The 12,781-nt window shown below is 35.7% G+C and overlaps 2 protein-coding genes across 2 annotated transcripts; both read left to right on the forward strand.

The window, feature by feature from the left end:
* Positions 1 to 3,884: 3,884 nt before the first annotated feature.
* Positions 3,885 to 6,462, forward strand: LOC141643391 (glucan endo-1,3-beta-glucosidase 8-like). The gene is made up of 2 exons (XM_074452544.1): positions 3,885 to 4,368; positions 5,287 to 6,462. The coding sequence occupies exons 1-2, from the start codon at positions 4,034 to 4,036 to the stop codon at positions 6,383 to 6,385; spliced, it is 1,434 nt and encodes a 477-aa protein (XP_074308645.1). The 5' UTR covers positions 3,885 to 4,033; the 3' UTR covers positions 6,386 to 6,462.
* A 1,957-nt stretch (positions 6,463 to 8,419) lies between these two features.
* On the forward strand, positions 8,420 to 12,562 carry LOC141643394 (putative ATP synthase 24 kDa subunit, mitochondrial). Its single transcript, XM_074452548.1, has 7 exons — positions 8,420 to 8,653; positions 9,383 to 9,500; positions 10,070 to 10,214; positions 10,735 to 10,845; positions 10,980 to 11,126; positions 11,272 to 11,394; positions 12,255 to 12,562. Exons 1-7 carry the CDS (start codon positions 8,615 to 8,617, stop codon positions 12,316 to 12,318), a joined length of 747 nt encoding a protein of 248 aa, XP_074308649.1. The 5' UTR covers positions 8,420 to 8,614; the 3' UTR covers positions 12,319 to 12,562.
* The last annotated feature ends 219 nt before the right edge of the window (positions 12,563 to 12,781 follow it).

A 12,781-nucleotide genomic window follows, 5' to 3' on the forward strand; every position in this document is an offset into this window, starting at 1 on the left:
TACGAACTTTACTCTTTCACATACACTTTTTCATAAACGTTCTATTTTGTACCCTTTTCACTTAAAACTGACCCAAATGAACTCTTGAATCAATATTTTTCCCTAAAATTTAATTTAATTTCTCAAATGACTTAAAACTTACAAGATGGATTATAATTTATCAAATAATAAATTAATTTATTTGTTTATCAATTATTAATATTATTTGTTGAGTTTTAATTAATCAATCAAATTTTATTTGTTTGTTAAAGATGAAATTAGGGTCTGTCGATTTTTATTTATCAAATTAATTAAATTAGGATTGATGTTGCTTCGTGGTGGCTACCTAATCACTCAAATTAGGATGATACATGGCTAGACTTTGAAACAACAATCTAGCAAATCGGTGCTCCATTATTTTACCTAATAAAATTAATGGTGTATTGTGGTTCATGGTGGCTACCTAGTTAATCACTCAAATTAGTATAATTACTAGTATTAGTATTATTATTAGTACTGTTCTTCTTCTTCTTCTTCCTATAATAATAATAATAATAATAATAATAATAATAATAATAATATTAATAATAATAATAATTATTATTATTATTATTATTATTATTATTATTATTATTATTATTATTATTATTATTATTATTATTATTATTATTATGCGCGCAGCTTTCATTAAAAGAAAAATAAAAGTTTACATAAAAATTATTATTATTATTATTATTATTTTGATTCAATTGGCTCAATCAACTTAGTTTAATTCGGCTCTATTGATTGATTCGGCAAATTTCGGCTCCATTCCGATTCGATTGATTCGGCTCGGCTCCATTGATTCGATTCACTAAGTTGATTCGGCTCCATTGATTCATTTCTCTAAAAAGCCAGAAAAAACAGGGCCTTATCTATTTTCAATATTGACAAGTTTGTTTTAATGACTATTTCACATCCTCTCTTATTTCACATCCTCTCTTATTCCGCAAATTCTTATTTCAGACGGCCTATTTTCCTTCTGAAATAAAACGGACAAAATGTTGCCATTTTTTTAATATAATGTAACCATTTAATGACAAAATGATATAACTAGAATTGTCACTTTTTACACTGAAAATGATGTGAAAAATAATGGTAACATGTTATTAGAAAATAGCAACATTTTATTGTAAAATGGCAACATGTTGTCCGTCTTATTTCAGACGGGAAACAGCCCGTCTGAAGCAAGACGCGCGGCTCTTATTCATTCTCCTTAAACTTTTTTGTCGAATATAACAAATAACTAATGATCGAACCGGAGAGAGTACCACCTAAAAAAACAAATTCTCAAATTCTCAAATGTAACGCAACACAAGCTTGTGACATCTTACAACCCTGGAAAATAATGTAAAAAAAGGAAGGTGATTATGAGATGTCACAAGTCCTTTTTGTCATAAAAATATTACGGAATTTATTTTCGCAGTACAATTTTTACTCATTTCAGTACTTTTTTCATCAAACTTTCCATTTGTCTACCCTTGATTAAAAACCATTAAACCCAAATCTCTCTACCTTCTCTCGATGATTGAAACTTAACCTTCTTCAACCACTTTAAATTTCTTCAATTCTTCACATACGAATAATTATTCAATAAGTATTCAATTCGTTAATCCTATATTAATTATTAATTTGACTATTTCTTATAGTTTTGTTCCTTTTTTTAAAAAAATTTAGGGTTTATGTCTAAATTAATTAAGAGATAATGACTAATAAGTGTGCTATGGTGGATTTGTTGGTGTTCGTTACTTCGGCCAGTCATCGTTGGTGGTCTGCCGGCGTTGGAAAATTGGTACGATGTGAGAGGATTTGGCTGTGTTGGATTGTTGGTTATCAATATAGTACGTGTACATTATCAAATTAGTCAATGTAGTACATCAACAAAGTAGTACACACTAAACAAATTAAAAAAATTGATAAAACAAGTCAGGTAGTACAGTAGTTCACACCAACGATTCCTTATCACCACCAACCACCGCAACGGTTACGCCTGCACCTTACCGTCGTCTGTATGGTCGACCAGTCAATGGACTTCTCCGCTGGCGACATAGCAATATAGCCGCCATAACCCATCACGACGAAGTATAATGTGTACCCAACGCCCAAGCCACCATCCTCCGACGACCATTATAGTCCCACCGTCGGCGGTTAATCGACCGCCCACTACTCTGGCGGCGAACCACTTCCCCTAATGTTTTGCTCATTAATAGTAAGTGTGTGAATTATAAGATTATGGGTAAGTGAAATGAGAGAGAATAGATTAGAGAGAGAAAATGAGATGGGAAATGAGAAGGGTATAATAGTCAATCCTCCCTCTCATCCAAACCAAAGGTAACAGTTGTTTTATCACATTTGCCGAGGCACGTTTTGCAACGTGAATATCTTTAGTTACACATTATTAAAAATTATAAAAATTTGATATTTTTATAGCATTTATAACGATAAATCAAACAAGATCGTTATATTTTGTGTTATAGATTAAGAACAATATCAAATATTCCCTATGATCATGAATAGTGCCAAAAACAAGTGTTACCTTTGGTTTGGATGGGAGGGAGTATTGTACTGCGATAATGAGTAAAATGTGTACTGCGAAAATCAGGACCCAAATGTTATTTTGAACTTAATTTCAACTCATTTCAGTCAGTTTAGTTTAGTTCATCTTCAATCAGTTCAGTTCAGCGCATTTCTTCACAAATTAACTCTTATATAAGTTCAGTTCCATTAAGTTCAATTTAGTTCTATTAAATAAAATTCAGCTCAACTCTTTAAATCGAAAAAAACAAGGTCTACTGTAAACAAAATGAGCCGTTAATGAGATCAAAACAAAAATTGTTAGATCTCAAATCAGCAACTTACTAATGCTTTTGAAATTGATTGAACAACTCAAAATAATTACAAAGGCAATGAGGAGATGAAAATGAAGTAGGGTTTGGGGCCAAGAAAATGTAAATAGCAAATGATTGGAGACAAATAGGGAAATCCAAACCTCCAATATGAGTTGGGTAATGGTTAATGATTAAGGATGTTAGATACGTGGACCTACATAGAGATTTAAATTAACATGGAAAAGTCATTAGTAATTATAACTATGTTTCCCATTATTACTTACATCAACATGATTGACGTTCTCTAACAAATGGGTGATTAATTTAGATCGTAACTTGTTGACATTCTGTGTATTTCCTTTTTAAATCCAAACACATGTTATTCCGTGTCCCGTATCAACTTTTTTCCATTAGCCTTTGGCCCCTTATTTTCGTCATGTAATTTGGAAATCAAATGTCAAATGATATGAGTAGTGGAGGAGTCACGATTTTGAAATTCAGAATATAAATAAATTTAATAATTTAGTACTCGTAGATGTATACACATCTTGAATTCGACTACAGACGAAGATTTTTTTTTTTCTCGTTTCTTGGATAATGATGAATTGTATGTCTGTATTAAAGAAAATAGTCCTATTACAATACAAACATAGGAAAATTAGAAACCCGTAAACTATTAGATGACCAACGACCGAGCTAATATTACAAGTGTAGCTAACAGAAAGACGACATTTCTTAAAGGGAGGAGTTAATAATGTTCGAACTGAATCAGGTGAGCCTCCTTTCATTTAGTCATTTTAACCGCTGCAACAATGTGCATAAAACTATCCGTAGATGCAATGTAGTGCATCAACTGGCAAACACAGAGAATAATATTTGCTCCTAAGTCCTAACACTAAAAATAGTAAATTATAGATCTTGGTCATCCAAAAAATATGTCATTTAGATCAGAATTAGGTGGATTAAGGAGGTATAAGACACTCTATTTTGAGACAATTTACAACTTAATTGTTTATCTCCATTCTTCCATCAACAACTACCTAATTAATTATTATTATTATACTCTATTTTGAGGCAATTTACTAAAGCCATCATTGTATTTTGCTAAAATCTCCTCACCCAACACAACTACTTGTATCATCTTTTCTTAAACCTTCCTTAGCCAGTAGTCTCGAGCCATCGACACCATGGTTCGAGTCATGGTTTTTTTGGCATGGACCTTGTTAATGATATTAGCTAGTACAAGCGCTGATGTAAGGATAGGAGTGAATTGGGGAAATATGGCATCTAACCCATTGCCACCATCCAATGTAGTTGGCATGTTAAAGGATAATAACATAAAGAAGGTTAAGCTTTTCGATGCTGACCCGGCTACGCTTAGTGCCTTGGCTGGAACCGGTATTGATGTTATGGTCGCCATCCCTAATGATATGCTTGAACAAATGACCAAGGCTAAGCATGCTAAGGAATGGGTTAAGAAAAATGTTACCAAGCATCTCCACGATGGAGGAGTTAACATTAAGTAAGATTTTACGATTTTTCCCTCGTGTTTTATTAATTAAAGTTTGTCTCGAATCCAAACTAAATATGATTATATACGGACAAAAATTAAAATTATACTTGTCATACATTGAAACGATCAAATAATTGTTTCAACAATTCTAGTTAACTAACACAAAATAAAAAAGTGAACAATATAATAAAACATTTTGAATTGTCTATCATATAACGATCAATTTAGTTCTAGTTTAGGTCAGTTCGGTCGATGGTCGCACACAATTAAGGCTATTAAACCTAGCGAGCCAATCCGGGCCAGCTTGATTTCGTGGGCCAACATCTAGCAGTCCGGTCAGCACTAGTATTATCCTCGGACTGGCCTAGTGTCGCAATTTCCTTGCCCCAACCCAGCCCGGCCCAAACATCAATAAATTGAAAAAAAACTATATGATGGCCCGACACTGGACCGCTACTCAATGGGCCTAGCTTGGGCTAGACAAAACTGGCCCAACACCAGCCCGATCCGACCCGGCCCGATCCTCATTTATTGTCGTGCTTAAGCGGCTGGCACTCAGCCCACACCAGTCTGGCCCAACGCACAACTCTACACACAACATACAAGGCACCAATATGATATGGTATGTAGTAGGTCTCATGAGAGACCGTCTCCAACTAAATTAGTAGGAGATATAACAAGAAAAAGAAAGCAAATAACTTCCTCACCCCATCATGCTATTGAGAGACCGTCTCACTTGCTCTAAAAGGAGTAATTAATTAGTCTCTTGTAAGACATCTTCACGAATATAACATTAGACCAACTCGCTAAACTAAAATTACTTTCACAATACTCAAAAAATAACAACCCATTTACTAGAAAAATCGAGATTTGGTGAGACCGCCTTACACGAGAATTTGTATTAAAATTAGTCGTCTGTAATTTCAGGTATGTAGCAGTAGGGAATGAGCCATTTTTGGCAACTTACAATGACAGCTTCAAGCATACAACATATCCAGCATTACAAAACATTCAAAATGCTCTTAATGAAGCTGGGCATTCAGATATAAAGGCTTCAGTCCCCCTGAATGCAGATGTATATGAATCAGTCTCAAACACTCCCTCAAATGGCGATTTTCGAGGAGATATCAAGGATAGAATGCTAGAAATCCTGCAATGTCTACACGAAAATGGAGCGCCATTTATTGTAAATATCTACCCGTTCCTTAGTCTGTACCTAAATCCAGACTTTCCAGAGGAATTTGCTTTCTTTGGTGGTGGTGACAGCATTCCAGACAAGAGTCATTCCTATAGCAATGTGTTTGATGCTAACTTTGACACGCTTGTTTGGTCGTTGAAGAAAAATGGTTATGGCGATATGAAGATTATTGTTGGAGAAATTGGTTGGCCTACTGATGGACATATCAAAGCTAACTCTACGATTGCTCAGAAATTTTATGACGGTTTAATGAAGAAGTTAGTCGGTAGCAAGGGCACCCCTATGAGGCCAGGGGTCATGGAGATATACCTCTTTAGTCTCCTTGATGAGAACATGAAAAGCATTGCTCCAGGGAACTTTGAAAGACACTGGGGAATCTTCCGCTATGACGGACAACCTAAGTTCACAATGGACCTCACAGGGAAAGGAAATAACAAAATGCTTATCGCAGCCAAGGGTGTCCAGTACATGGACCACAAATGGTGTATATACAATCAAGAAGCCAAGAACCCTGAAAAAATAGGGTATGCTATGAGTTATGCATGTCAAACTGCAGATTGCTCGTCGCTAGATTATGGATCATCTTGTAATAAATTGGATGCTAATGGGAATATCTCTTATGCCTTTAACATGTACTTCCAAATGAACGAGCAAAGTGTCGAAGCGTGCCAATTTGAGGGCCTTGCTATGATTACCAGTTCCAATGCTTCCAGGAATGGATGCCTGTTTCCGATCGAACTAATGAGTGGTGCATTCAGGGTTAGCCTGGTTTCTAGTAGGGTGGTTTTATTGGGAGTTTTGGTTATGTTGTTACTTGTGTTGTTTTAAGGTAGTCATCAGCTAATAAACTCTACTAGGACTTTGAAATGACCATTTTTGAGTATGATGACTCCAACTTTTGTGCCTAATTGTTCTATTATTAGGATCGACATTTTTAGTTTGGAAAATGAGTTAACGCCACTAGGTGATTAGTTTAGGTGACGAATCAGTAATGAATTAATGTAGACAATAAATATTGGTGATCGTAGGACGGACCTAACCGGACTGGGTTTGGGTTTGGGTTAGGTCATATATATATAAAGTTAGCCCAAATATACTAGGATGGGCTAATCTGCTAATCATATCGGCCTCTATTCTTAGCCCAAAGTCGACCCTTGTAGGAGATACTGTTTTTGCTGGCTTTAATAGTTTGTAAATTTCCTCCTCACAAATTAAAAGGCGAATAATGAAATTATATAATTGGAAAAATAACCATCAAAATATACGTCAGTAAGCTCGCCGACTTAAGCGGGCTAATCCCGTCACAAGCTTATAACCTCCCACAAAAGGGGAGAAGGGATAAGGTGGGGCACCCCTCATGTGCTTTCCATTCACTTCTCAATGGGTATTTTGTGAGAAGAAACGGTATCCGTCACAAGTTTGTGACGGATATCGTCCGTCTTCAATGAGATTTGTTGCTTATGTACATACCTAAGCTTGGTTAACTATATAAAAATGCTCACAAACAAGGCACATTGTATGAAATATTATAATAGTAAATTGAGCATATCCAAATTTATAGAATTAGATCATGACATTCTGTGCAATTAGTAGATTATACAACCAGTTATATACGGTTGTATGGTGTAGAATCCAAGTTGTGTACTAAAGTTTTCGAGTTTTGTATAAAAGAATCTGAGCTATGCTTTAAAGTTTTTGAACTCACGCCCTTAAACATAAAAAAAAAAATACACTCTTACAAAACTCAATAAAATTGCACATAAGCTCGGATTAATGTATAGGGTTGTACAATTCTTATTATACAACTGGTTGTATAGTAATATTTGTGCATTCTGTGAGGGAAGCTTCTTGCAGTATAATACAATTTTGATACAATTGATCCGAATCTTTAAAATAATGTTTAGAAATAATTTTTTTAACTTTTCAGGTCGAAATAAAATTTATTTATCATTATGGTGTCCACCTAAGCTTGGTAAATCCCACCTAAACGAGGAAAGCTTCTTGCAGTACAATACAATATTTGACCAGTGATCTAGGTTGTGATCAAAATGGAGTTGACATTAGCTCGGAAATGATTATGGGCTGCGTTAATGAAACTTACTCATTTTTGTTAGTAAAGGTAATAATAACAGCCTCCTGAGAGGAATGTTTGTCGGGCTGATGATTTGGGTGGCGATGCTCGTGAGCAGACCACTGTTCTTGATCATCAAGTTTCGGATAGCCTCATGGCCGAGTTAATTTAACAGAAAGGTCTATGTTAATTGTTAGACAGTCAACTCTTTTTTGCAGGTTCACTAAGTCACTATAGGAGATCCCACGTTCGAAAAGATCAAAAGATGAAATTTCAACTAAATTGGATCACCATGATCATCCCTTTTATAAGAAGTATCATCTTTCTGATCTTGCTGAGCCCGATTGTAAGATTAGTAATGTTACTTGGTTTTATAAGTGTAATTTTAGTTGATTAGTTGGTTATCTTATAGTTCAGGGGCCTCAAACGCTTTCCTTTTTTAATATATAGTTGGTTAATATGTAATCGAAAAGAATTGACTTATATTATTAAAAGTTTATTGTTGTGAAAAAAACACACTTAAAAAATCGATACTAAAATATTGTACAATAAATACGTACTATTATAAAATCGTCTAAAAAACCAATCGTTGGTTGGCGCAGTGGTAGCATGGGGCTGCGCTTGGTAGGGAGGTATGCAGATCGATCCCCCACAACTGCAATTGGGAGGGGTTTAAATACCGTAATCCTTGGACACGCCCCGAAATCCGAATTAGTCGGCCCAATGTGGTTCGGATTACCGGATGGTTTAGACCAAAAAAAAAAAAAAAAAAATCGTCTAAAAAGAAAAACAAATTGAGATTAAAAATAGGAACGGCTGAGATGTAAAACCGAACGATGAATTAGTTAATCTGTCGGCTGTCGTGCGCTCTTCTCCTCTCTAGCAATCACACTCGATCCCCTTCTCATTTTGTTCATAACTTCGTTGAAGAAGAACTAGACCATCTTCAAACCCTAACATTTTCACTCACTTCAATTTTTTCGATCATGGCGTTCGCTTCTCGATTTCTCTCCAAATCCAAGCATGTCTGTTTCTCATTCCTCTATTTATGCTCTTTAATTTCATCTCACTTATTTGTTTATTCTCCGATTTCATTTTTCGATTTTCGATTTATTTTGCGTTTATGATGTGATTATATCGTCGATTCCATGATTCGGATAAGTTTCGAATTGCGATTGTATTACATTTTTGCTGTTGATGAATTAATTGGATGAATGTTGATTTGATTTGATTGTATTTGTTATAACTCTGACCTTAAATTTCTCCAAATGTATGTGAAATTACGTTGTCCGTTGTTAATAAGTTGCAAGTACTGTATATTGTGAGAAAATTTACCCAGTTGACTATCCTATGTTATACGGGACGATGTAAATGATATGGGGGGAGTATTTGTTTTCGCATTTCGATGAACTTGACACATATTGTAGTTGTATGTAGAATGTAGAGCACTAGAGCTTTTAGTGTCCGATAGGTAAAAAGGAGAAACCTTTCGATGACTTATTCTAATCATGTATTAGCTTTTGTCACGTATTCATGGTACTGTGTTTTGATGGTGTTATATACTCTTGAAATTATGTTGTATCGAGCGAGGTCTGCTAGTATGAAAGATTAATTTTATTTTCACTGATTTTTGGCATTTGGATTTAGATTTACTTTATCAGTGTGACAGTGTAGATTGTTGAGTATTTTCATATCGTGTGATACATTTGAACCTCTTGTTTAATCTGCGGTATGAATTGGATTGGTGGCTGCAGCTATGCTATGCTCAGACTGTTTTACCCAAAGACCGTGTGATTGCTGTTCGATATTTTGCCAAAGGTGCTGTGCCTTCTCCTCCTGCTCCTCCTGCTCCCAAAGCTCTGAAGGGAGACGGTGAGTCTCATGTTACTTTGTGCAATGTCATAATAAATGTAATCAGGAAGAAAATGAATATTTTGTGTTTAAATAGAATGCAATTAGGCAGAACAACAGGGGCATTTGGGAGCGTAATTATGCTCTTAATCTTGAGTTTTTTTCTTTTTCTTTTCGATGCCTTTCTCACCTCTCCCACGTTTTTGTTGAGTTGCTACTAGTTAAGAGCTCGCTCTCCTCTGTTAGGAAGCTTAAACAATTTTATTACAAGTAGTACCGTAAAATAGCAGGCTTCTTTCCATGGTTTGGGGGAAGGGGGTGTTTTAGTCATTGTGCATATCATATCTCAGATCGTATTTACTTGGCTTGATGACACAACATTGAGATTTATGTTATTAGCTGAACCTAGCAAACCATCTGTTCAGTGCAATAGTCCTTTCTCTTCCCCTCCTCTCAAGAAGTATCCATACTATGGTAAAAGAAGCGCCATTTGCATCTAGTATAGCTGCTTTTGTAGATAAAACACTAGTCCGCTTTCTTGGTGACATACCTTATTTTTTTTGGTCTGTGACATTGGCATGGCTCAAAAGAGATGCTGAAAGGTATCTTTTTGGAGGTCAAGAAGAAGTTTGAGACTGCCCTTAGTGTTTTCCGGCAAGAGAAGATCACCATTGACCCAGATGACCCTGCTGCTGTACAACGCTATGCAGATGTCATGAAGATGGCGCGTGAGAAGTATGTCTCAATCCTACCCCTGCCCTATACCATGAATTTATCATGTAATCATGATTATTATTGTTTGATGCGATTACTTTTTTCCCGTTCATCTCATTACTTTGTTTTATGTCTTGTTCTAATTTGTTGCTTAGGGTAGTACTTACAGTAAAGTATTGAATTCATAGTTTAACTATAATGTCACAGAATGCTATGAGGGATTATATAATGGCCAAAGGACCCTGTTTTTGGATTTTACATTTCAATATAAGATGTGCGAATAAGTATGCATCTTAAGATGCTTAGATAGAATAAAGCATATCGCTTTACTGGCTTTGTCTTCGGATTATGAGTCTGGGATCATTTGTTGTTTTGTTAGCCATAGAATAATATGCGAGTACTATCCATTAAATAACAAAGACTAGGGCGTCTAGTCTCGGTGATCAAAACTCCATTCTGGCTTTTCATAGCGTTGTTTGTTATGTGCGGCTAGGTTTTCATCAATTGATTTTATTCTTACTTTATGTTGCTCACTATACAGGGCGGGCCTCTTGAGCGAGTCTCAAAAAATCAAAAATGCAATTGAGAATCGAACACAGGGTATTCCTGATGTTCGCACCTATCTTCTTACATTGCAGGAGATGAGGATCAAGTGAGTATACTATTTGCGACCCCCGTCCAAAAATAAAAAATAAAAAATAGAAATGTCCAATCTCCTTGACAAAAGTGGTTTTGCCAAAATGGAATGTTGCTGATTTATGTGAGTTTCTTGTCAACACTATGCAGGGCGGGCTTACCTGATGACATTGGCATAGAGAAAATGATGTTTGAAGCCTTGGATACAGTTGAAAAGGAAATCAAGAAACCTCTCATGAGAGATAATACAGAAGGAATGGCTCGTTTGACGGTTGAGTATGATAAGGGCAACAAGAGGTAAAGTGCTTATCGTAATCATCTGCAACCTTTAACTATATGTTTTTTTTTCCCCGCTCAGCATCTATTTTCAAAACCACTGATCAGTAACGAGTTCTACTGGTTCTGTTTCTATCTTTATCATCAATGTCATTGGATCAAACAGGCTTGGAATTAGCAGGAAAGATTTGCCCAAATATGAGAAAAAATTGGATCTTACAATTGCCAGAGCTCAGCTGGAAAATTTGAAGAAGGATTGCGTTGAAGCCATGGAAGCTCAAAAGAAGAAGTATGTTTTCTGTGTCCTTACATTGTCTTGCTTATTCATTTATTTATTTATGTCCTTGTTTACTTTTAGGTCTGCTCTTATTATCATAGATAACGAGATTATTATTTACAATCTTCTGCGACCACCTGTTGTAAACCTATCTTTTGAATTTAGCAGCGGCAATGAGATGTTAATAGGTTTTCATTATTCAAAGGAGAGACTTTGGGCCTTTTAACTTCAAAATCTGAAAACTTCCTCCTGCTTATATGTTGAATTTCCGTCAGCTTTTATAGTTTTGTGTCAATCCTTTCCACTTTCTAGTACTGCACTACCACAACAAAAGAGATCCTTTAGCCTGTTCATCAATGAAAAATACAATTAACCTGTTTTTCTTAAAAATGAAAACCTCTTTTATTTCGTCTGAACCACAAAAACTCTTGCAACTAAGTAGAAGTCTGCCTTTCTGACTCTGTCACAGAAATCATGAAAAGTGTCATGTCAGGGTCTACAGCTTTTGTCAAGATGCATGTTGACCGAATCCATACGGCGTAACATAGCTTCTTATTCTTTACTTGTGATCTTACTGCACTTGGGAAAAAAAGTTACCAAAAAAGAGCTTTGCTTCTATATTTCGGTAGCATGATCAATTGTAAATTCTGGAGTTTAAAGAGGCAAAGAGCAAGATGAGCATTGTCTCCTTCAGATCTTATGATAGTAGTATAAACCCGTTTCCTTGTAGTTCATATAGTTCTTTACCATTTTTTTTTTTACCTCAGTAGGTACTTTTTCTATCGAGTCTATTTGTGAATGTTGTTTTCATCCTTTTCCTAATCAAGCTTTCTCACTGACTAGTCGCTCTTCATTTTATTTACCATGATTAGGGAGGAATTCAAGGATGAGGAGATGCCCGATGTCAGATCATTGGACGTTAGAAACTTCTTGTGAGATTGTAGCCCGAGTTTTGACTGCAAACTTAAAAGACTTGTAAGACAGACTAAGCCTCTACTCTGTACTTTGTACTACTGACGGGTCTGGAATTCCTTTCCCCTATTTGTTTGAAATAAGAATCACAAATTTTCTGCCAAATGTGGCTGAATGAATTACCAGTAGAGAATTTGTTTCTGTTGTATTCTTGCACTTGCCAAATTTTCTTGCACTTTTAATAATGAATCCAAATGTATTTTTTCTAGCGTGATGGGTTGTTGTGTACTTTGAATCTCTCTTAGTTACCAAATATAAGCTCGTGTCGCCAGCAGCCTCCAGAATGTTGAGAAGTGGGACAAACGTACCACTTCAGCCCACACGGAAATTGCGATACGTAGTACCTCAATTAGCTAGTGTTGTGCCAGTTGCCCCAAAAATGCTGAAAAGTGAGAACAAATCTACCAGTCTGGCGAAATTCGATATG

The sequence above is a fragment of the Silene latifolia genome, chromosome 2 (genome assembly GCF_048544455.1).
Source record: "Silene latifolia isolate original U9 population chromosome 2, ASM4854445v1, whole genome shotgun sequence".
Taxonomy (NCBI): Eukaryota; Viridiplantae; Streptophyta; class Magnoliopsida; order Caryophyllales; family Caryophyllaceae; genus Silene; species Silene latifolia.

Bases quoted from the DNA above. Each gene is read 5' to 3' on its own strand.
- LOC141643391 (XM_074452544.1), top strand. From the start codon at position 4,034: ATGGTTCGAGTCATGGTTTTTTTGGCATGGACCTTGTTAATGATATTA. The intron at 4,369-5,286 runs GTAAGATTTTAC...CTGTAATTTCAG, and splicing joins GATGGAGGAGTTAACATTAA to GTATGTAGCAGTAGGGAATG.
- LOC141643394 (XM_074452548.1), top strand. From the start codon at position 8,615: ATGGCGTTCGCTTCTCGATTTCTCTCCAAATCCAAGCAT. The intron at 8,654-9,382 runs GTCTGTTTCTCA...TGGTGGCTGCAG, and splicing joins TTCTCTCCAAATCCAAGCAT to CTATGCTATGCTCAGACTGT. The intron at 11,395-12,254 runs GTATGTTTTCTG...TACCATGATTAG, and splicing joins ATGGAAGCTCAAAAGAAGAA to GGAGGAATTCAAGGATGAGG.